Source organism: Muscardinus avellanarius, assembly GCF_963383645.1.
Source record: "Muscardinus avellanarius genome assembly, chromosome: 20".
NCBI lineage: Eukaryota > Metazoa > Chordata > Mammalia > Rodentia > Gliridae > Muscardinus > Muscardinus avellanarius.
Genome location: NC_137806.1, coordinates 15,560,111 through 15,585,444, shown reverse-complemented (window position 1 = coordinate 15,585,444; position 25,334 = coordinate 15,560,111). Strand labels below are relative to the sequence as shown.

General features: G+C 40.6%; 1 protein-coding gene across 1 annotated transcript in view; it reads right to left on the bottom strand.

Moving 5' to 3' along the window:
- The window catches only part of ST8SIA6 (ST8 alpha-N-acetyl-neuraminide alpha-2,8-sialyltransferase 6), a gene marked incomplete at both ends in the record, with an annotated part of 137,088 nt that extends 131,469 nt beyond the window's left edge, over positions 1–5,619 (bottom strand). The window contains 2 exons of the mRNA XM_080716898.1: positions 5,211–5,309; positions 5,519–5,619. Coding sequence (XP_080573024.1) covers positions 5,211–5,309; positions 5,519–5,619 — 200 coding nt within the window. The remainder of the gene's footprint in view (positions 1–5,210; positions 5,310–5,518) is intronic.
- Positions 5,620–25,334: the final 19,715 nt, after the last annotated feature.

Here is a 25,334-nt window from a genome sequence, read left to right as displayed (position 1 = left end):
CTTAAGAAAAAATTTATTACTTGGAAATTCAAAAGTAAAGCCCTAAAATAATGGTGGAGATAAAACAAAAAAGAAATGTAATTATAAAAAATTAGAGTACACTTATATAAATATGGACATTTTGTATTCAAACTTATGAAATAACACCAGGCATGGTGGCACATGCTTGTAATCTACCAGCATCTGGGAGGCTGAGACAGGAGGATTGCGGTTCCTGGGCAGCCTCAGCTACTTAGTGAGGCCCTTTGCAACTCAGTGAGACCTTGTTTCAAAAAATAAAAGACTGAAAAATAGGACTGGGAGAGTAGCTGGGAGGGAGAATGTCCCTGGGTTCCATCCCCAGTACCGTTAAAAAAAATCTTAAGAAATAAGACTAAGGCTAGTAATGTAGTTCAGGGGTAGGAATATATATATATATACTGGGTTTGATCCTTCATAGTTCCAAAATTTTTTTAAATACTTTTTTTGTTTAGTCCAAAGCTTCATTCAAAGGAAAATTCATAGTATTAAATATTTTTGTTACAAAGGAAAAGGGGAAAGTTAAGTATGTGAATAAAAAATGCATTTCAGGATATTACACTGGGAAAAAAAGAATGATATTTCAAAATAAAAAAAGAATACAAAGGGAATAGAATACAGAAATACAACAGAATTGAGAAATAAATGCAAAAAACAATTCTTCTGATGGAAATGGTGACACATGCCTATAATCCCAGTATTTGAGAGGCTGAGACAGGAACTAGCCCCAGCAACTTAGCAAGGCTCTCAGGAATCTAGCAAGACTCTGTTCCAAAACAAAAAATAAATAAATAAAATAAAATGGGTTGGGGGTTTGGCTTGGAGGTAGAATGCCTCTGGGTTCAATCCCCAGTACTATACATACATACATACATACATACATACATACATACATATATACATACATGTATAAATACATAAACACATAAATACATAAAAAAATAATAGAAACTCATTGGAAAGAAACAAGAAAGCCAAAGATAGACTTTGACATAGTTTAGTTAAAAGAGAAAGAATGCCTTGTAATGGGGCATATTTTGAAAACTATTAGTATATTTTTTCTTTATCTTTCTGAGTATATGAGCATCCCCCTAATCAATTTGAAACACCCTTTCAGTGGGCAGGGAAATGGAAAAAGACTTTTTACAGAAAAAATAAAAACACTCTACTCTTGTGTGTGTGTGTGTGTGTGTGTGTGTGTGTGTGTGTGTGTTTTACTGGGTGTGAAACCCAGGGGCTTTCTACCTCCGGGCTATACTCCCAGACCTATTTTATACTTTATTTGGAAACAGGGTCTCACTAAGTTGCTGAGAGCCTCACTCAGTAGCTGAGGCTGGCTTCGAACCTGTGTGAGCCGCCTGTCTCAGCCTCCCAAGTGGGGGGATTACAAGCGTGCACCACCACACCCAGCTAACATTCTACTCTTGACAAACAAAATAGAATGTACAGCAGCTCTAAGACTAGATTTCCCAACCTCCTCCACTCCTTTCCTCTAGCTGGTTAACCACATTACCTGGAAGTACAAGTCCTTGAGTTTTCCCAATTCCTTTACTCTAGTCCCCACAACTCACCAGCAAAGCTTATGTTTGAATCAAGGCAGAGACAGTATGAAGCAGAGGAAAGCCTGCACATTTCTAGCATCGAGTATAGGGGAGAAGAAACCAAAGGCAGCAGAGCCTAAAGGCTTGTATAAAAAAGGCAGGGGAAGTAACTGAGGTAACATGGGCAGAGAGGGTTTTGCCTCTTGGCCCAATTAAAAAATCAATTCTAGAAACAGATCACCTTTGGCAGTACCGTATTTTGAAGTTAACTTTGAATAGGGTCCCTCCCATCTGCTTGGCGGAGCAAGTAGAAGGAGCCCCTGACCCAACAATGCGTCTTATATGCATGAATTTTTCTCCTTGGCTCTAGAACTTAATATGCGTGGATTTTATTGTTGTTTTGTTTTATTTGTTTGTTGGTGTTACTGGAGATTGAACCCAGGGCATTTCTACTTCTGAGCTACACCCTAGCTCTATTTTATTTTTCATTTTGAAACAGGGTCTTGATAATTTGCAGAGGGTCCAAGTTGCTGAAACTAATCTCAAACCTGGGATCCTCTTGTCTCAGAATCCCAAGTACTGGGATTGCAGGCATGTACCCCCACACCAGGCTTGGTTCTTAAATGTTTAGATGGGGTCCAAATATAGCTAAAAGCCTGGCCATGGAACTGAGCTGGAACTCAGCTGGAACTAGCCAGAACTGAGTGAGATACTGAGTGAGATAGTGCTGTAGGAAATGTCAAAGACTTGTGATATTCCTTTGTGGTAAGACCACAAGGGAATTTTCTCCAATGACTTAGGGGCAGCCTCAGTGAGCCTTTGGACAACTGGGGAGTCCTCGCAGGTAGAAAGACTGAGGAAAAAAGAATGAACCCTAAGCTTCAATAACTGGCTAGTGACAAGGTGCCTCGCCACCAGACAGAAGAGAGACAGCATCATTCTGGAGATAAGAGGAGTCAAGGTACATCATGACCTTCAATCCAACTCATACCTCACCAGCACATCATCAAAGCCCCTCTGCTCTGTATATGGAGGTGTCATCCTTATGTGAGAAGAGATGGCAGAAACAATCTGAGAGATAAAGCATTTGCTCCTAGAGAGAATAACTCTTGCCAGAAAGAGTGGCTTACGTTGTCGCTTCTAAGCACACATACATACTGTCTTGGTCAACAGTCTCACTGTTATAATACAAAACGACTGACCACATGACTTAGAAAAAGAAAGATTTATTTGCTCACAGTTTCCTGGGGATTCAGAGTTCAATCCATGTAAGGCAGGTGGTGGGGAGCAGAGAGAGCATCCAAAGCTCCACTCTCACTTCATCGAGGCCAGAAGCAGAGAGACAAGAGAGCAAGGCTCTGCTCTCTCTTCATGGAGGCCAGAAGCAAGAGAGGAAACACAAGGATTCAAAGACACAAGCACAATCCCCAGGACCGCACCCCAGGCATCCACCTTCTCCAGCTACACCCCACAGCTGAGATGACTATCCAGATATATTCATTACAATAATAATAGTAGTAATAATCCATTACAGTGGATCTACTTATGAGATCACAACTCTCATGATGTAACTGTATCAACCCTATGCATATCAGGGACATTCAATATCTGACCATAACACATACACACGCCAGCTTGTCTAGCACCTATGAGAGGCTGCACAACAGAAAGATGAAAGTGTGGGATTCTTAATCCACGTGCCCTGGGTTTGACTGCTAATGACATAGTTTATAAACTTGGAACTTTGGGCAACTACTTAATTTTTCTATTCTTCAGTTTCCTCTTCTATAAAATGAGGACAGTAGTTTTTCTTAGTATATTTTAAGGATCAAGTCAGTTAATAAAATAAAAAGTGCTTAGATCAGTGTCTGGCATATAAGGACAGTTCATTAAGTTCTGGCTACTCTTATTACAATCAGCATCACTAATGAGAGAGATCAGACCAGCTACAGAAAAAAAAATTACATTTTCTCTATACAACCAAATTGCATGGTGACTTAAAATCTGCTTTCCTACTATAGAAATAATCAAAATCATGAATGATAAAGGGGATATAGAATAGATCAAAAGACAAAGAGATTTCTACTAATATACCAGTATGGGCATAAATGAAAAACTCTTAATAAAATGGACCAAATTCAAAAATATGAATTACCTATATTAGTTCAAGAACTATGCCAAGTAGAAAAGTATGCCAAAAGAAACTGAAAAATTCATCAAAGAATTACCTCACAAGACCTGGGTCCAGATCACTTAATGAGTACATGCTTTCAAACTTCCTCTAAGGAGCAACCCCAGGACGCATTAATAGTTGAATGACTTGGGAGAAAATGGAATGCTACCCAGTTCACAGAGAAAGCGCGGTCACCTGCAAACAGGAGTCTGCATAAAATACAACAACAGGCCGATATTTTCTCAAAAGCTTTGGTCACTCCAGGATTTCTCGGTGCCTCTAATATACTATGAAATTCCAGTGAGGGACTGTGGCAGGGCATGCTCATTTTTACCCCAGTTTTTTTAGGTACATCCATACCTTCTTAGCTTCCCAGGACCACATAGAAGGAAGTCTCCAATCATGCAATCAGAAGAATAAGGTGGTCCAAGAACCAAGAATATACAGGACGCACAAAGAGATGCCCAAAGAGGCAGACCGTAGGAGATTGCAGTATTAAACAGGGGTGTGGAGGCACACCGCCCGGCACTGTGCGAGTGAACCCATACATTGATTCGGCCCTTCTAGGAAGCAACTGGAAGGTGACTTAGAGCTGTGAACGCACACACTCTGACTAAATAACCCAACTTCTATCAGTCCATTCTGGGGAAATAATTTGAAATGAAGACAAAGCTTTATATACAAGGATAGATTTAATAGAATTTTCATAACAAACAAAAGCAGGAAACAATCTAAATGTCTAAAACTGAAACAGTCAAATAAATTAGGGACTATCCAGATGATGAAGTCTATAATAACCAAAAGCAATGTTTGGGGAAAGTTGGTAAATGTACAGATCTCTGACTGTTTAGGGAGGGAGGCAGAACACAAACGACAAAACACAATCTCAACTGCATTTCTAAAAAAACACATGAGTACGATGCAAAACTGCTGGAAAAAAACCAACCTGAACGAGGGCTCGGAGGGCAGGAACTACGTGAACATTATTTTCGCTTCTATTATTATTGTCTAACTTTCTGCACTAAGTTGGATTATTTTCATAATTAGAAAAATAGAGATATGGGTATCGCACACCCATAAGTATTTATGTGAAAAATGCAAAAGGTAAGCCTTCATTCAACGAGGACAAAAAAAAAAAAACATTCATAGCACACAGAAGAATTCCATTCCTCCCAACCCGAATCATAAACACTGGTGCACTTTAAGGCATAGAAAACAATAGGCAAACTAACTAAATCCCTCCGTAGAGGCGGACTGCGCGGCTCCCTCGGGGGCTCTCACGCACACCTGATGCAGAGGGAGACCCGGTGCCATTTCTAAAGCCTGGCTCTTTTAGTATCCCCTGCCTTGGAAGAACACTCGCAAGGAGGGCCGGCTTTAAAGGGTTGGAGCGAGCCGTGGAGTTTCAGGCGCACAGCCGGGCAGCGGCTGCAGGTCTGGCCGCGGCTCGGCCCCTCGCCGCCCCGCAGCCCAGGTACCTGTTCGCGGCGCGCGGCGCCGGGGTCCCGGGGCTCCGGAGCATCCTCTGGGCTGCGGCGGTGCCGGCGGCGTCCTCCCGGGCTTCCTCCGCCGAGACCCTGCGCGGCCGGGGAGAAACTAAGTTGCTGGACCTCGCGGGCAGCCTCCGGCTGTGGGCGCGCCGGAAGCCCGGCCGGGGCGTCTTGGGGCACCTTTGCGCACCCCGACTCCGGGGACTGCCCCCCTCCGGAGTTGGGGAGCTCCGGGGCGGGAAGGGAGGACCGCGGAGCGCAGACCCGGGGCCCGCCGGCGGGGGCCGCGCGGTTACCTGGCGCGCGCGGGCGCGGCGGGGCAGCGCAGCAGGCGCAGCAGCAGCAGGCTGGCGCCCAGGCTGGCGAGCAGCGCGAGCAGCGCGCCCCCCGGCCGCATCCTGAGCCGCGGCCGCCAGCGCCGCCGCCGCCGCCCGGGCGAGGCGCAGCCGGGGCGGCCCCGACCCGCCGCCGCCGCCGCCGCCGCCGCCACGACGCTGCGCGGGCCGCCCGGGGCCGCGATGGCGCCGCCGCCCGCGTCCTCCCGGAGGCGCTCGTCCGCGCCGGGCTGGCCGCGCGCGGGGTCACCTGAAGGTTGGCGCGGGAGCGCAACTCCGCGCCGATCGCCGGCAACTTTGGGGCGCCCTCGCCGGCGCGGCGTCCGCGGCCCGGGCAGCCCCGCCGCCCGCCGGGCTCGCGCCCCGAACTTGGGAAAGTGCGGCGGCGGCGGGCTGCCGGGGACGCGGACGCCGCTGGAGGGATGGAGGCCCGAGGGAAGCGGCGCCCCCACCCCTGCCTAAACTCGGCCGCGGCCCGGGGCGCGACACCTCTCTCCAGAGGCTGGACCCGCGCCCCGTTTGATCGGAGCCGCGTCCATTGGCATCTTCGACGCCTGTGTTGGGCTGAGTGGTCTAAGGCCGCTTTTGCCCCCCGGGCTGGGTAGAGCAAGGGGTGGCACAGTCCCTAAAGCTCTCAGAGCCTGTTTACTCCCTGACACCTTCCCGGAAAAGTTGGCCTTCTGTTGGTAAAGAGCTCGTTAGCCTGTGGCTGTCTCTGTAATTAAGCTACTACTTAACCAGAAACCTAATGGAATAATAATAGGAGCTCCTAAATTTCAACCAATCACAGGCAACCGGCTTTCAGCCAATCAAAGGCAACCAACTCATCACACCATGCCCAAATTAGGCAGCCACCTCGCTGTAGCCAATCAGGTGTTCCGTGATCCCCCTATAAAAGCTTGCTGTTAGGCCTGCTGGACGGTTTACTCGGTTTTGGGGTGCTGCCTGGTTTATGAATCGTTCTTTGCACAAATAAACTACGTTTAGTTTGCCTAACGTTTTTCTTTTATCACTACCATGGCCTAAATGTCTGTGTCCCTCCAAAATATATGTGCTAACACCATTGGGTGGTATTAGGAGATGAGCTTTGCAGGAGGGTGGATCTCTCCTGATGGGATTAGTGCACTTAGAACAGAAAGAGCTTGCTGGCGCCCTCTAGCAGGATTCACGAGTCTATGCACTGGCTAGCTCGCTCTCTCCTGCCTTCCTCCCTTCCCTTCCTCTCCATTGTGAGCAAGCCACAAGAGGCCAACTGTCCAAATACATGTCATAAAAGTGGACCTTCATGGGAACCTGGCCATGCTGCCACTCTGACTTGGACTTAGCCTCCAGGACTTTGAACAATACATTTCTGTTGTTTCACTCACCCAGTCTATGGTATTTTTGTTATAGAAGAAACTGGGGCTGGGGCAAACTCCTGGTTTAGATCATCTTGAATTATATCTCATTTATTGGTTAGTATCTCGTTTATTACAGGAGAGTGATTCGGGGACAGTGTGATATTATCTGGCTCTATTTATTTAGACGCCGTTCTTCATTCTTTCTTCCCTAAGCAGGGACATGGATGGGACTGCCCAGGCCCCCACTCAGCAACTTCCTAAGATTCATAGGTAACTCTGGACCCTTGAGGAAAATCACAAAGTATATACACTTCGTAGTGTGTACACGCTTAGTGTATATACTTTATAGTGTAGAAAGTATATTACTTCTACATTAGACTCATTAGACTATTAATTCTACTCTTGTATAGATTTGAGATTTTCTTTTTTCCAAAAGCAACTCTTGGATTCCATCCCAAGAGTCCAAGAGTTCCTTGATAAAAGTGTTTCGAGGGGTGGGGATGTAGCCCAGTGGTAGAGTGCACGCATGTGCAGGGCCCTGAGTTTGGCCCCCAGCACTGACAGAAAAAAAAAAAAAAAAGTATTTAGAGAAAGTTTAAACTTTACAAAAGCCTTAATGAGTTACAAAAGATTTCTATTTCAACTGGAATCTCATGAAGACATCAGGTCATAGTCGAAAAGAGACCAACATGAGAAATTTGGAGGAATAAATGGGCTAGACAGCTGGATAAAGCTGTCACCGGTGATTTTTGTCAAGAGAAAAATAGCAATGTATGTCAACAACAACAAAAAGCAATAGTGTCTAGTTTCTTTCTGCTGATTCTGCATGCACTTGAAAACCTATTTGGTTGAAAACAAATCCGAATTTTGCACAAAGCAGCTGACTAATAAATGTTTGGTTAATGAATAAAAACAAAAACATTTGTGAACTAATTCTTTTTTTTTTTTTTGTACTAGGAATTAAACCCAGAGGCTTTTGTTTGTTTGTTTGTTTTGGTGGTACTGGGGTTACTGGAAGCCCTTCTACCTCCGAGCTACACTCCCAGACCTGTTCTATACTTTTTTTTATTTGGAAACAGGGTCTCTTAAGCCAGCGTGGCTGGCTTTGAACCTGCGCGATCCTCCTTTCTTTGCCTCCTTTACAAGCGTGGGCCACCACACCCTGCATTAACCCAGAGGCATTCTACCTCTGAGCTACACCTCAGTCCTTTTTAATTTAATTTTTTGTGTTGCTGGGTATTGAACCAGAGGCATTCTACCTCCAAGCTACACCCCCGCTTATTTTATTTTTTATTTTGAAACAGGATCTCACTAAGCTTTGACGGACCTGGCTAAGTTCTGAGGCTGTGAACCTGGGATCGTCCTGTCTCCATCTCTAAAGTACTGGAATTTTTAGGTATGTGCCACCACACCAGGCTCCTAGTGTTATTTTTAAAGAAAAAAAGGAACAAGAAGCCAAAAATAAGTGTGATTAAAAATATGATTTTCTTCTATAGCTCACCTCTGTTGCTAAAATATGTACTAATGAAGAAAGAAAAAGCTGCTATTTTCACATAAAACTGACATTTTTAGGGATCTGGTTGTTAATCTGAATTTGATATGAGAAAATAATGCTATGTTTAGATAGGGCAAAAATAATATATACATACTTGAAAGTGTAAGGACTCTGTTAAATAAGTAGATATGGCCTAATTATCCTGAAAAAATGGAAGCTTTACCTGAATTTGAAAGATATTCTGAATTTTATTTCTCTCAGTGCAGAAAAAATGTACAGACAACACATTCTAAGGATGGTTTGCAGAAAAAGAAAAAAAGAGCATTATTGTATCAGCCAAGAAGCTGCAATTTCACCTAATTTACTAAAGTTTAATATTTCAGCACAGCTGGGCTCAAAGCAACAGAAGAAAAGTGAGCCTTGCACTGGGTCCCTAAACACCCTTCCTGCAAATGAAGTTACTTTTTATCAAGCCAATGGCGATCAGCAGGAGACTCACAAAAGCCCATTTTAATTGGAAAACCAAGTGTAAATTTGCGATGGGAATCCCAGCCCAGTGTTAAAATTTGACAGTAAGGGAACTTTACCATAAGCTTTGTAATTTAAGATGCGTGTTGGTAAGATATGAATTATCTTGCTTATCCATGAGAAACAAAAGAACTTAATAAAGAGCGCACACACACACACACACACACACACACACACACACACACACACAGAGTTCCTCAGTAAACATAAAGCCGATACTAAAAAACTCTGCATCGGATGACTTAACTGTGCGGGTATGACAAGCAACCCCAAGATCTATGAAAACTTACAAACTTTCAAACTTAGTATGATCTGCGAAAGCTGCTCTCGAACAGGGCAGACCTCACAGCCCGTGTCCAGCAGCCCATTTGGTGGAGCTGGTGGTGACTGCTGCTCCTTCTCCTCTTCTTTTCTGGAATTTATTTTGTTCTTTAATCATTTTTAGAATTTGTATCGGTGCATTACAGTCAGGCTTCATGATGAAGCTCACAGTGCTGGACACAGACCTGCAAGCAGCGACTGGTGAGCCCCGCGCTTTCCCTTTCCTGTCGCCTGTCCTGAGAGCGGCATTGATCACGTCCTGTGCGTGCATGGCACTCATTGAAGTCTTTCCTTCATCAGATAGTATTTTTTGTTCATTAGCACGAATGTCTGTACTTTCAAAAATTACTTTTTAAAAAGTAATTGGAGCCGGGCGTGGTGGCACACACTTGTAATCCCTGTGCTTGGGAGGTGGAGACAGGAGGATCATCGCGCAGGATCGAAGCCAGCCTCAGCTGGCTTAAGAGACCCTGTTTCCAAATAAAAATATAAAAATAGGTCTGGGAGTGTAGTCCAGAGGTAGAAGGGTTCCATCCCCAGTACCACTAAAAAAAAAAAAAAAAAAAAAAAAAAAAAATATATATATATATATATATATGTATATGTTTATACACACATATTATACACACACACATATATATATAGTAACACTTGATATATGTGAAGAGAGATACACATATATCTATGTGTATATATATGCGTGTGGATGGAAAGAGATCCACTGATATACATGTGTATGATATTCATGTATATATCTGTGTGTATATATTCTTGTATATATGCATACATATGGATTCTCATGTACTCATATGTAAATGAGCAAGCATAGGTATATTTGTACACACATATGTATATTTATATATATTTGAGTTTGTGTGAGTAAGTCTCCTCAGTATAAGGGAAGGAAGAAATGCTGTGAGAAACAGAGAAAACTCAAGCACCAAGAATCTTTTCTCTCATTTGGATAGCTAGAAAGAATGACATCTGATATCTCCAGACTGCTTGATTGGTTTTTGTAATATTAAAACTCGTGAGGACTGAAGGGCAACAAGGCGTTCAGGACATCAACTCCTCCTTGGAGAGGAGATTCAGGCCCTTCTTAGCATAACAGGGCTGCATATTTTCAATAAGTCATAGGAGAGAAATAAAAGCAGAAATAACATGAAGAAATCAATGACCTTGTATGAGGAACATCTTCTCAGGTATGTCTTATTATAGATTCGTGCCCTGTGATGATTGAATATAACAGGTTGAGGCGATTGCATATATAAAGTAGTTTAACTTTAATGATAATATAACTAAAATTATAGGAAAAGTAAGAGTTACGACTTACTTTATTAAAGAGATTTTTAATATATAAAACATTCAAAACTCTTCCCTCTGAAATCCACTTAAAAGATCATAAAGAATCAAAAGGAGAGATGGAAACTATTTATCCTGAGTCTATAAAATGGTTACAATACTATATCATGAGCTCCCAAGAATGATAAATAAATGATAAAAAGAAGACAAACAATTGCAGAAGAATCCCAAGTCCAGACACAGCTCTCCATGTGTGACCTTAGAAAAGTGCGAGGTCCTCCTGATACTCAATGTGAAAGCTCAAAGGCCAGGAATAGGCCACGGCAAAGAGAAGTCGGAGTCGATGTGAATGGCCAGAAATACAAGGCTGAAAAAGAGATGGTAGGTAATATTTCAGTTTTTAGTGAATACTTTTAATATTTGCGTTTAATTTTTATTATATGAGTTTATTAATAGATCCAATGTTTCTGTGTGTGTGTGTGTGTGTGTGTGTGTGTGTGTGTGTGTGTTGCTGAGACTGAACCCAGGGCCTTGCACATATTAAGCAAGGGCTTTACCACTGAGCTACATCCCCATCCCTGATACAGCTATTTTTGCCAGAGTAATGATAACCTAAAGCTAATTCTAATCTTGGGGCAAGATACTACCAAAGATTGTTGTAACTACTGATTAAAGTCAATCTACCACAGAAAAAGAAGCACATAGCTTATCTGCCCAAATACAGGGAAATCCAGTGAGCCACGGGATTTTACATGATGCTGACTTCTCCAAGGGTATCCTGCCCAGTAGTCTGCAGACCAGGCAGAGCCACATCTATTTCAACAGACTGAACACTGGAGGGAGAGTGCAGAGACATCACACACCAAACCCTGCTGTATGCATCTCCCAGCTTTTCTTCCTCATCTCTTAATTACATACAACCTAGGCAATAAACATATAACTAAATAAAAATATCCAAGAGAAGCCCTTAATATAAAACTAAGCTTCCATAAGTGCACAAGTACCCGCCAGATGTGGTTGCTCACGCTCATAATCCCAGCGTTCTGGAGGCTGAGACAGGAGGATCCGGGTTTGTGGACAGCCTCAGCTACTTAGTGAGGCCCTTTGCAACTCAGTGAGACCCTGTTTCAAAATAAAGAATAAAAAATAGGACTGGGGGTGTAGCTTGGAGATAGAATGCCCCTTTTCCAGTAATGGACTCCATTTCCAGTAATGCAAAAAATAAAAAAAAATAAGTGCACAAATATAAAGGAAGGGCTGCAAAAAAAAAAAAAAATCCTCTTCACAATATCACTGGCAGGTAGCAGAGAGAAATAGCTATGACTTCTTCCAATGATGCACAAGCAGAAGTAAAATAGTTACAGAAAAGTTCTGCAAAACATAAAAAGAGAGGCAAACAGTAAAAAGGCAAATAAATAATGTATGTTGGGAAAAGACTTACTCCAGGAAACAGCAGAAAATTTAAGCAACAGCCACTTCGTGCTTTCCAGGAAATTAAGGATGGTTTAAAACACTATGGTAGAAGAATTCAGAGACGAAATAGAACTAATATAAGAGATAGTGAAGGAGGAAAATATTATGGAAACTGAGCTGACAAACAGTAAAAACAAAAATCATTGCAGAAGTTCAAATTATCTCAGAAGTCTGTGTCGCAGAACTTAGTAACAATCTGAACTGGTATCATAGAATTTGGACTGCTGACAGTTACACACACACACACACACACACACACACACACACACACACACAAGAGGACAGGTAAAATATATTTATTAGAAAAAAATTATATGTAGCCGGTGTGGTAGCGCATGCTTGTAATCTCAGTACTTGGGAAGCTGAGACAGAAGGGTTGCATAGGCTTGAAGCCAGCCTTAGCTACTTACTGAGGCTCTCAACAACTCAATGAGACCCTGTTTCCAGATAAAGAATTAAAAAATAGGGCTGGAGGTGTAGCTCAGAGGTAGAATGCCTCTGGTTTCCATTCCCAGTACCACAAAAAAAAGAGAAAAAATTATATGTATCAAAGAGATTGAATATGTTATATAGGTATAAGATATTCTTTTAAAAAGAATATAAATTAAATATTAAAAATATTTAAGGATCTAACAGAAGAAAAATTTCCTGAAACAAAAAAAAAAATGTGACTATGAGGTTCCATGTTTTATTGTTTGAACTTGCTAGGTGAATTCATTATGTTACAAAGAAATCTAATAGGGAACAACTAACTTCATGATATTCTATTAACAGAGATTATTCAAAGACATAGAAAGAATTCTAAAAATATCCAGACAGAAAAAATAAGTAAAAATTAATCTGAATTCCAACCTCACCTTGGCAAGGAGACTCAAAAGGAACATGATTTTTTTTGAGCAGGAAAAATTTGACCCCAAAATTTCATACCTAGCCAAGGTAGATTTCATACATAAAAGCAATTCTTTTTATGTATGATATTTTCAAATATTTAAGAACTCAGAATACATAACACTTATATATGTCTCCCGCCCCCCCCAAAAAAAAATTCAGTCACAATCCAGCCACCTACCATGAATCAAAATAAGTCCAGTCATACATCAGATAACAAAGTTTCAGTCAACAATGGATCACATATACAGCCATGGTCCCAACAAGATTGTAAGGGAACTAAAACATTCCTACCACTAAGTATCTTTGCTGTACTTTTTTTTAAGTCTTTATTTTTTTTTATTTTATTTTATTTTTTTATTTTTATTTTTATTTTTTTTTTTTGGTGGTGGTACTGGGGTTCCTGGAAGCCCTTCTACCTCCGGGCTACACTCTCAGACCTATTTTATATTTTTGAAACAGGGTCTCTTACGCCAGCGCAACTGGCTTCGAACCTGCGCGATCCTCCTGTCTCCGCCTCCCAAGCGCGGGGATTACAAGCGTGCGCCACCACGCCCGGCTAAGTCTTTATTTTTGAAACAGGGTCTCACTGAGTTGCAAAGGGCCTCGTAAGTAGCTGAGGCTGTCCTCGAACAGCGATCCTCCTGTCTCTGCCTCCCAAATGCTGGGATTACAAGCGTGTGCCACCACACCCAGCTTTTTTCTGTACTTTCTAATGTTTAGGTTACATAAATACCGCTATGTTACATTAACCTAGAGTATTTAGCATAACAACCTGCTGCACAGGTTTGGTATCCTGGAAGCTGGAGGCTCACCACGCAGCCCAGGTATGATGTAGGTCAAATCATCTGTGTAGTGTCAGGATACTCTATGCTGTTTGCACAACACAGAATTGGCTAAAGGAAGCATTTCTCAGAACACAACCACATTTTTAAACAATGCATGCATGACAAAGATTATAAACAACTCACATGTGAGAGATCAGTTTTAAAACAAAACTACATTAAGTATAAATAACAGAATTGTACAATGAGTTACATTTTCTTTTAAAGTAGCTACATAAATATAAACTAATAAGTTGATGCAATAAATCTGGGAGAAAACTCCAAGGATCAAAAAATGAAATAAGAATGAGGGATGAGGTGAAAGCACATTGCTGTCCTCGTTTTTCAAGATGGATAGATATGTGATCTTGTTCATCAAAAGAGCAATTTTGCCAAAAGATAAAAAGAAACAATGCTAAGTATCTACCAACAAAAGGGGAAGAGGAAGAAAACTCAGACTTCTTAGCAAAAGATAGAAAGACTACGCCTGGAATCCCGGTACTTGGGAGGCTGAGACGGGAGAATTGGAGATTCAAGGGTAGCCTCCGCAACGTAGCAAAACCCTCGGCAACTTAGTGAGACCCTGTTTCAATAAATAAATAAATAAAACAGGGTTGGGGGTGTACCTCAGATGTAGAACTCCCCTAAGTTCAATCTCCAGTCATACACACACACACACACACACACACACACACACACACACACACACAGCTGAGCCCTAAAGTTAGTATTTATCTTTAATGTGCTAGGGGGTAAAAAACTATCATTCTTTTTTTTTTTTTTTCTGGTGGTACTGGGGTTTATGAAAGCCCTTCTACCTCCGGGCTACACTCCCAGACCTATTTTTATATTTTTTTATTTGGAAACAGGGTCTCTTAAGCCAGCAAGACTGGCTTTGAGCCTGTGCGATCCTCCTGTCTCCGCCTCCCAAACACGGGGATTACAAGCGTGCGCCACTATGCCTGGCAATAACTATCATTCTTAAACTTTATATATCTGGCTAAACTATTATGTTAAGATGAGGTTAAACTAAAAAGTGTTTACAAAGGTAAAAAAGGTCTACCACTCATAGATTTGTAAAATTATATACAAAGGAAATATCCAAAAGAAATTTAAAACACGGATAAAAGAGTCAAGGCAATGAAAAGCATATACAAAAATAAAGAGAAGGATGGAGTGTAGTGTAGCAGTGGGCACTCGCCCGGCACGTATAAGGCCTTGAGTTTGCTCCTAGCATTGCAAAGAAAAAGGAGGGAGGGAGGGAAGAAGTAAAAAAAAAAGGAGGGAGGGAGGAAGGGAGGGAGGAAGGGGAAAGAAAGAAGAAAGAAAGAGGCTAATTTCAGAAAACTAAAATGCATATCTCACTAGGTAGAGATAAAAATGCTGAATCTATATGGAATAACCAACATCATAATTTTAAATTACATAAAACAAATCTGATAGATTCAACATTCCTTGTTTATCTCTTTCTCTCTTAAGGCCAAAAAAAATTTTTTTTAAAGCATGGATTAGACAGCACAATCTGAAAAACACATTCTGATCGAGTGAACCCAGAATGTCTCTGAAATTTTCTAGCTATATTTCAGTCCATAAAGCAAGCCCCAACAAATTCCACATAATTATAACAGTCATATTCTCTCCTCACAAGTCAGGAACACTATAAACTAATGTTTAAAAGATGAATAAAACCATCCTTATTTATAACCTCACATTTATAGAACAAATAAGTCATCTTAGTTTTGTTTAGAAGATATTTAACAAAACCAAAAATTAAAAGAATATACCAAATTGTGGGCTATAGGAAAACCAGGAAAATGTATAGCTTAGTGTAGCTATTAAAAATTAAACATCAAAAATCAATGAGCTGAGCATCTAACTTACACTGGGATAGCACAAATAAACCCAAAGAATGTACAATATGGCCTCTATTGTTGACATAAGAAAATTAGGAGACCAAGCTAAAGGAAGAATCTATCATCTAAACAATAGGCTAGCTTAGCAGCGGTCTCCTTCCCATCCCCACCCATCTTCAGAAGCAAAGATTTTGTGCAGGTAGTTTATTTAAAAATAAATCCCTGCCAGGCATGGTGGCACATTTCTCTATGGTTCCTGACACGTATTGCTTTGTTAGGTTGAACAAGAATACCATCTCCCCATATCAGATGTAGACTCACAGAAGAGAGTTCCTATATTCATAAATTCTTCCTTCTTCGAGCTTATAGTCTGCCTTATCTGCTTCAATACTTTCAATACCCAAATCCCAATGGTTTTTGCCAGTAGGTCCAGGAATTCTTTGGGTTGGTGCTCTTCTCTCCTAGAGGAAAGACTGTATTTCTTGCTTCAGCCATGCTGTGACCTCACCTACTTAGGGATATGCAGGCAATGAGGGAGATGCCGGCAGCTCCTGAGGAGGATGTCACGGTAAGAGCTACCTGCCATTGCTGAGGTCTTTACAGGGCATGGTGAAGCTGCTCTCTCTTATCAACAGGGAGGGGCTGCCCATGCAGAGGGTCTAGGGAAGCTGAGGTTCAAGACTCTTGGATAATCTTGCCGAGTGTCCCCAAGACAGCTCTCAAAGTCTCACTCCTTTTCTTTTATAATCTTGGTGTTTGCAAAGTAGACTTGACAATGCCCTCGATTCTCTTCTGGCCCCCATAAGATTAAGTCTTAGCTCAAAACAAGGGATGGATAAAGCATGGCTCAATGATCCTTTCTATGGGGAATGAGGCCTAGTCCCATCTGGCACCCTCTAAAGAACCGTATGGAGTACATCTCATAACTGTTCAACTGAACGTCAGACCAGGAGAGCCTTTCTCTGACAGCTCACGGGGTCAGGGCTGTCCTGAGAGGTGGTAAGATCAGGTAATAGAGAAAGAATTCTCAAGGGAGACTACGAGGGCTCATATCTAGGCCTTCCCACTTACCTGCTGTAGAATTTGGAGCAAAGTACTTAACACTTCTGTCCACATATATAAAATTAAGATAATAATAAAAGTATCTATTTCATAATACTTTTGTAAAGGTGAAATGAATTGTTATATATAAAGAGGTTATCACAGTTCCAGGCACGTACTAAACACTAGATAGGAGAGTAATTATTACATTCTCAGCAGCAACACCAGAAGCTAGAACAGTGGAATGATATCTTTGAAATTCTAAGGCAAAATTATTTTCAACCTAGAATTTATACCAAAAAAGAAGTAGAAAATGTCTTAATTGCCCCTCAGTAAGAGAACAATCTTTTTGTTTATTCATTTTACAACTAAAATGAATTAATAAGGTCCATATACCATAAATCCTCAAATTACTAAACAAGAACAATTAGCTTTCATTCCCACAATGCAAGGATGGCTCAACTTAAAAGTCTAATTGTATTTGCCGTTTTATTTGGTCATTGCAGGAAAACTACGGTTATCTTAGCAAACAAAAAATTTAGCAACCTTTCCCATATTTAGAAAAACATCAAGTGAAACAATATAAATTTGACAGTAGATTCTAATAAAATGATAAATAAATATGTTGAATCAAAAGGCAGTCTCAGGCTGAATAGCTTAGTAACAACAACTCCTCTCAGATCAGGTATGCGATTGTCTCAAAAATTTTTGTTGAGTGTAACATATTCCTGATCTGATTTATATTCTTGACCTGTTTTACATGCTGAAAATAAGCTGTAGTTTTTTATTTCTTGTTTTAGTTTTTGCTTCATTTTGTGTTTTGGGGGAGTACTGGGGATTGAACCTGGAGGCATTCTATCTTCAAGTGAACACTCTAACCCAATTTTATTTCTTATTTGAAAATAGGGTCTTCCTTGGTTGATACAATTTTCACTATTTGTGGAGGCTGTCCTTGAACCTGCAATCCTCCTGTCTCAGCCTCCCAAGTACAAGGATTACAGGCATGTGCCACCACACCTGGCTTAAAAACAAGTTTCTTAATATCAAAACTCTAAGCCTAAATGAGGCCAGATAAAATATTCAAAACCTTTATTCATAGTCTAAGAAAATTATTAATTGTTCCATTCCATACTTAGCAATCTAAATTAAAACTGGTGTTACTGCTGTGTCTAAGAAAAGAGAATAAAATTAGAAAATGTCTCATTTTATAGTCAGTGGTAATTAACAAGAATGATATTTCTCACTACTCATTTATATGGTCAGTGTGTTCCCCACCTCTGTGCATGGAGAATTGAGACTCTGTAGAGCGTCTCTATAAAGATAGAAATGATTGAACTTTTATTTTCACTAAATAAATCTTTCTCCCAGATATCCCTCTGGTATATGACCTTCTAATTTATAATTGAAGAAAAATAGAAATATATGGAAACCATAAATCTCAGATCATTATATTTTTGCCTTTCAACATGTCTAAGACTCTTTTCCTATACTGACATGAAGGAAATGTATTCAGCACAGGATGCCACTGTGACCTGGTCAAATATCATCATAATGAAAGAAGGACTACCTTCTACCCCAGATGCTCAGCATCTCCTGACTCCTTCCTTGCCTTATGTATCCATGGCACTTATGACCAAGCACATCATGTATTTATTTGTATATTGCCAATCTCTCCTAATTACGTAGAAGCTTCACAAAGGCATGGGCTTTGTTTTGCTTTATTTCTGTGTTCCTGGTGCCTGAACATGTAGATAGTACAAAATGAGTATGTATTAAATAAAGAAATGAATACAAATTCCTAAGTGTTTATACTATGTAATTGACATTTTCTGCAGCTAACCTAACCACTCTTTTTCCTCTGAACTAGCCTTTAGAATTGCTGGAAACAATAACTGTAATAATACAAGAGTAAATATAAAGGAATACTTTAGTCACTAAACAGTGTAAAATAAAGTGTAGTGGAAGACAAGGAAATTTTTTTTTAAGTTTGGCTGCAGACTGAAAAGTCAAAGCAAGTTGTTTTCCTATGAAAATATTTCTTTCCATTAAAAATTCTAGGTGGATATTGTTTCTCTGAAAAAGATGGCATGTGAAAACGTAGCAGCAAGATTTTAATGGACTTTTCCACCATCGTCCTATTTGATTCTCAGATCAACTGGGTGTGAGATAAATGGCGTGAGGCTTTGATCCCAAGTCTGCTGCATGTATTTATACACCCACATATACATACACACATATATACACATTTGCATATATGTGTATACTGTAGGTGTATATATGCGTATATATGTGTATATATGTATACATGTACATACACACACACACACACACACACACACACACACACACACACCACAGGCAGGGCATGGAACCCTGAGCAGCGCGTGTAGCCCATGTGTTTTCATCTGCAAAGCAGGCGTAAGAGAACTTTCTATTGATTCTATTTGTCCTCCTGGGTTCTCTAAATGAAGACCATCATTCGTCAGCAGAAAGCCCAAGCCAGAAACTACACTTGACCCAGATGTGGCCGGCCAGATGCTCAGGCTCAGCCCCAACAGATCTGAATACTGAGGAAGCCACACCAGCTGGGCGCGGGCAGCTGCTGGCACGCCCGGGCACTGGTGGCCTGGTGCAGAGCTGCGTCCCAGCCAGGCGGGTGGTCCGGCCTGGACCCCGCAGGGCCATGCCCATTTTCCGAGCCCTTTTGATGTTTCCAGAACTAGATCGTAAATACTCTTGCCTCTAATCCCGGTTCCGCTCACACCAGTGATCCATCCTTCGGGAGAGGCGAGCCCCAGCTGGCCTGTCCTGAGATCCCTCCAGCTCCCCTGCAGGGGCCCTGAACGCCTGGCCTAGCCTGCTCTGAATCGCCCGCTCACCTCGCAGTCGAGCTAGCAGGACACGTTCTCTCCTTTCTGGATTCTGCACTAGCCCCCGCCTAAAATCCTCCTCCATCCTCCCCTTGGAGACTTTCCACTCGCCCTTCAGAAACTCTCCAAATTCTCAGGTGGCCTTTTCTGAACCCGTAGCCCATGAACTTCCTTCTCTCAGTTGCAAATATCTCTGTTCGCCTCGCAGGGGCAGAGCCACCAAAGCCACTCGGACATCACCTTCAGTTGGAAAGTGTTCCGCAGGACCCAGTGTGCCCAGGAGCTCATCCTCCTAGCAAGAGGTCTAAGAGGGAGCCGAGAGGGTCCCGCGGAGTCCCCCACCTAAACGGCGCAAGTGAAGGTGTTCTTAAGTGTGTATAACTTACTATTGACATTTTCTGCAGCTAGTCTTTAGAAGTGCTGAACAAATTAATGATGCAAAAGTGAATATAGAGGAAGGCCTCCCCTGTCTGTGTGTGGGGAACTTTCCCAGGGCAGATTGACAATCATCCACAAACCCGCGATCCTTCTGTTTCAGCCTCTCGAGTTCTGGGATTACAAGCATGTGCCATCACGCCTAGATTGGAAGACATTTTTAGTATTTCCACATAAACCTTCATTTTCACATGGGAGCAAACAGATACCTGTAACTCACGAACCACCCCCCGCTGAAGCTCTGTCGGTGTCCTCACACCTATATCTGCAAGTCCTCTCATTGAACCAACCCCTTAAGTCAATATCTGTCTACCTGTTCAGGTCCCCACTTCCAAAACCAGAAACGAGCTGAACATGAGGTAGAACACAAGGCTCTTTTCAAAGAGAAAAACAGGCTGGTCTGGAAAAGCTAGGATGACATGAAAGCTACGGTGACTTACATATGGCTCTGGTTGCTAGGAGCAAGCCATAAAATATATTGTGGATCTAAGGAGCCAACACACACAGTGGGCAAAAGTAGCCCAAAGCAATGGCCCAGGACCTATCAAGTATTTATGTTGTTTTTCTAAATGCTGTACCCTTTTCATTTATGATAAAATTTATAAAATATTTACTTTTTTCTAAAAAAAGATACTATAAATTATTCAAGGTGCAGTAGTACATCTCACCATTTCTTTCCACAGGTAAAACAGGTTTTTGTGGATCAGTAGCAAAGATTTGAAAAAGCATTCCTGAAAGGCCAAAAAAATACAATTCAGGAAAATCAAACACCCCCAAGGAGACTTAATTGTTTCAAAAGCTAAATAGAGAAAACTGGATGCCCAAATAGAAAATCAAAAATAATCATTTGGGATTAGCAAATAGCACTATTATGATTGGAAAATTATATTATCATGTTGGAAAATAATATATTATCATAAAGAGTAAATATCCCTTCTTCTGTAGCCCACTGAAGTAGGAGATGAGAAATAAAAGCATAAAGTCACATGACCAGCATTGAAATTTTTATTTGTGCCCAAACCATTCTGATAATTAAGAAAATTCTTGGTGAATAAAATGCATCATGTTAGTTATCTTTTCCATTATATTACACATGGACCTATAAATGGGATTACCTTAGTAGAACTATTTATAAGGAGGGCCCTGTCTAGTATTTCACATCTGATTCACCATGCCTACCTTCAGGGAGCATTTTCTTTTTTTTTTTTTTTTTTGGTGGTACTGGGGTTCCTGGAAGCCCTTCTACCTCCGGGCTACACTCCCAGACCTATTTTATGTTTTTGAAACAGGGTCTCTTAAGCCAGCGTATCTGGCTTCGAACCTGCGCGATCCTCCTGTCTCTGCCTCCCAAGCGCGGGGATTACAAGCGTGCGCCATCATGCCCGGTTTAGCATTTTCATTTTTTTAAATTATTTTACTGGTGCATTGCAATTATATATTATAGTGAAATTCGATGTATTAAAAACATACAGATGTCAAAAAGTGCACAATTCTTTGTGAATTTTCCCCCACATTCCACCCATCTTCCCCTGCCTGCTTTCCCACATGAATTAGTGAGATTGGTAGTAATATCTTTACTTAGTGCCAGAGCATTATTTGAGCTGTTTCTTTCTTTAGTCCTTCCTCTTCCCCTCCTAACTCATTCCCATCCTCCTTCAACTACTCTACAGATCTTTCTTTGCATTATCTAAACTTCCCTGTGTTTCCTATTTTCTCTCTAGCTTCCACAAATGAAAGAAAACATACCTCTCTTGATTTTCCGAGACTGGCTAATCTCACTTAGCATAATATTCCCCAGCTCTGTATACTTTCCTGCAAATGGCACGATTCTTTTTCTTTTCATGGCCAAGTACATTTTCATTGTATGTATGCACCACATTTTCTTTATCTATTCATCTGTTGATGGATACTTGGCTTGGTTTCACAATTTGGCTTTTGTAAATTATGCTGCTATACACGTGTATGAATATATCACTATAGTATTCTGACTTCACTTCTTCAGGAGAAATACTGAGAAGTGGTATGCCTTGTTCATGTGGTGCTTTCATTCCTAATTTTTTTTTAAAAAAAAAAACCTCCAAACTGATCTTCATAATTGCTACACTAATTTATAATTCCAACAATGTGTAAAAGCTCTTATTTCCCTAATGTCTTACCAGCATTTGTTATTCATTGTAGTCTTGATGATTGCCATTCTAACTTGAGTTAGATGGCATTTCAGTGTAGTTTTGATTTGCATTTACCTGGTTCTTAAGCATGCAGGAAATAGTTAAAATCGGATCAGAAGTCAATGAAATAGAGAATAAAAATACAAAAGTAACCAATCCAAAAAGAAGTTGATTTAATGAGAAGATAGGCAATATTGACAGACCCTTAGCCAACTGCACCAAAAGAGGAGAGAAATTACCCAAATTAAAAAAATAAGAGACAAAAAAGGAGAAATCACCAGACACTACAGAAATCCAGAGGGTCATCAGGAGCTATTTTGAAAAGTTATATTTCAACAAATCAAAAAATTGAGAAGACAAATTTTTGACACATACAACCTACTCACCTACCTAACTAAATTGAAGCAAGAAGATATAGAAGACTTCAAAGACCAATAACAAACAATGACATGCAAGCCTCAATAAAAAGCCTTCTAGCAAAGAGAATCCGCTGAATTCTAAAAGACCTTGAAGGAAGCACAAACTCAATGCCCATCAAATTATACCATTTAAGGAGATGGCATACTCCCAAAGTCATTCTATGAAGCCAATATTACCTTGATACTAAAAGCAAATAAAGATACGTCAAAGGAGAAAATTACAGACCTTGATAAACATCAATGAAAAGGCTCTTAATAAAATACTAGCGATTCACACTCAAAACCAAATTTAAAAAAATAGTGCATCATGACCAAGTAGGTTTCATTCCAGGAATACATTCAACATATGCAAATCAATAAACATAATCCATAATAAAAGCAGAAAAATGACAAAAACCACAGAATCATCTCAATAAATACAGAAAAAATATTTGCAAAATACAATACTGGTTTATGTTAAAAACACTGAAGAAATTAAGGATAGAAGGCAATTACAGCAATATAATAAAAGCGATATATAATAAACCCAAAGCCAGCATCCTACGGAATGGGAGAAACAAAGCAAGCATGTCGACTATCAGCACTCCTATCCAATGTAGTACTTGGAATCCTAGCCAGAGCAGTAAGTGAAGAGAAGGAAATAAAGAGATACAAACAGGGAAATAAAAAATAAAATTATTTCTGTTTGTAGATGCCTTGATCCTATACTTAGAAGACCTTAACCAGAAGACTTCTAGAGCTGATAAACTTAACAAGGTAGCCAGATACAAAACCAGCTTACAAAAGTCAACAGCTTTTCTATATACAACCATAAATTCACTGAAAGAGAAATGCAAGAAACAATTTCATTCACCATAGCCTCAAAAAGAATAAAATATTTAGGTATAAATCTAACCAAGAAAGTAAAGGACCTCACAACAAAAACTATAAACACTGAGAAAGATCTTACTGTATGTGTGGGGGGCATTTTACCTCTGAGCTACACCCTTATTCCTATTATTTTTATTCTTTATTTTGAAACAGGGTATCACTAAGTTGCTGAAGTTGTCCATCAACCTGCAATCTTCCTGTCTTAGCCTCCTGGGATTACAAGCGTAAACCACCATGCCCAGCTTGGAAGATCTTAAAAGATGAAAAAATTTCTCATGTTTTTAGATAGGCAAAAAAAGTATCATCACAATAGTTACACTACCCAAAGTGATCTACAGATTCAGTGCAATCCCAGTCAAAATACCAGTGACATTCTTGACAGAACTAGAAAAAACGATCCTAAAATTCATATGGAAGAACAAAGGCCCGAAAGAGCCAAAGTAATTTTGAGCAATAAAAACCATGCTGAGTATCCAGGCATGGTGGCACACACTTGTAATCCCAGTACTTGGGAGGCTGAGACTGGAGGATTCAGGTTTATGGCCAGCCTCAGCTATTTAGTGAGGCCCTCTGCAACTTAGTGAGACCCTGTTTCAAAATAAAAAAATTAGACTAGGGGTGTAGCTCGGAGGTAGAATGCTCCTGGGTTCAATACCCAGTATTTAAAAAACTGCCGGAGGCATCACAATACCTGATTTTAAATTATACGACAAAGCTATAATAACAAAAGCATCAATGTATTGACATAAAAACAGACACACAGACCAATGGAATAGAAGAGATGATACAGAAACAAATTTCACTTATTGACAGTTGATTTTTTACAAAGGAGCCAAAAACACTCTGGGGGGAAACTGGCTTTTTAACAAATGGTGCTGGGAAAGATGAATATCCGTATGTGGAAAACGGAAATTAGGTCCCTATTGTTCACCCCGCACAAAGATCAGCTCAAGATGGATCAAAGTCCTTGAATTCATATCAGAAACATGTAACTACTAAGAGGAGCCTTAGGACCAGCTCTCCAACATGTAAGCACCCATAGAAACTTCATAGAAACTCAGGAAATGAAGCTGAGAATCAACAGACAGGATGGCACCAAATCAAAAGGCTTGTGCAAAGCAAAGGAAAAAAATAAGAGCCCATAGAATTGGAAAAAAAGTCTTTGCCAGATACTTCTTACCTCTCTGATTGAAAACTAATATCTAGGATGCATAGTTGGGGGTGGTGGCACAGGCCTGGTATCCTAGCACCAGAGAGGCTGAGAAAGGAGAGTCACAGGTTCAAAGACAGTCTCAGCAATGTAGCAAGACTCTCAGCAACCTAGAAAGACTCTGTTTTAAAACTAAAAATAAAAAAGATCTGGGACTGTAGCTCAGGGGTAGAATGGCCCTGGGTTCAATTCCTAGTACCACATACACACAATGTATAAAGAACTAAACACACATAAAATAAAGCAACAAAAATGGGCAATACAACTGAATAGACACGACTCAAAGCAAGAAATACCACTGGCCAGTAAACATATGAAAAAAGATGCAACATCAAAGAACACTTTCTAACACTCTTATCTTCACTGAGTTTTTTTGTTGTTGTTTGATTGGTTTTGAGGCGATTGAACCCAGGGTCATTCTACCTCCAAGCTACACTCCTCTGTTTTTTATTTTGAAACAGGGTCTAACTAAGTTTCAGAGGGCCTCACTAAGTAGCTGAGGCTGGCTATGAATCTGTGATCCTCCATCTCAGCCTCCCAAGTGCTGGGATTACAAGCGTGCGCCACCATGCCTGGATTCATTGAGTTTGTTAGGATGGATTCATACAACTACACTGATCTCTGCAATGTCCCAATACATTTATGTTATAAACTAGAATTCTTATTTTCCTGGAGTCTCACATGATGTATAAAGTAGCAACTTCGCATTTAACTTATGAGATAACCCATATGTTTACTTA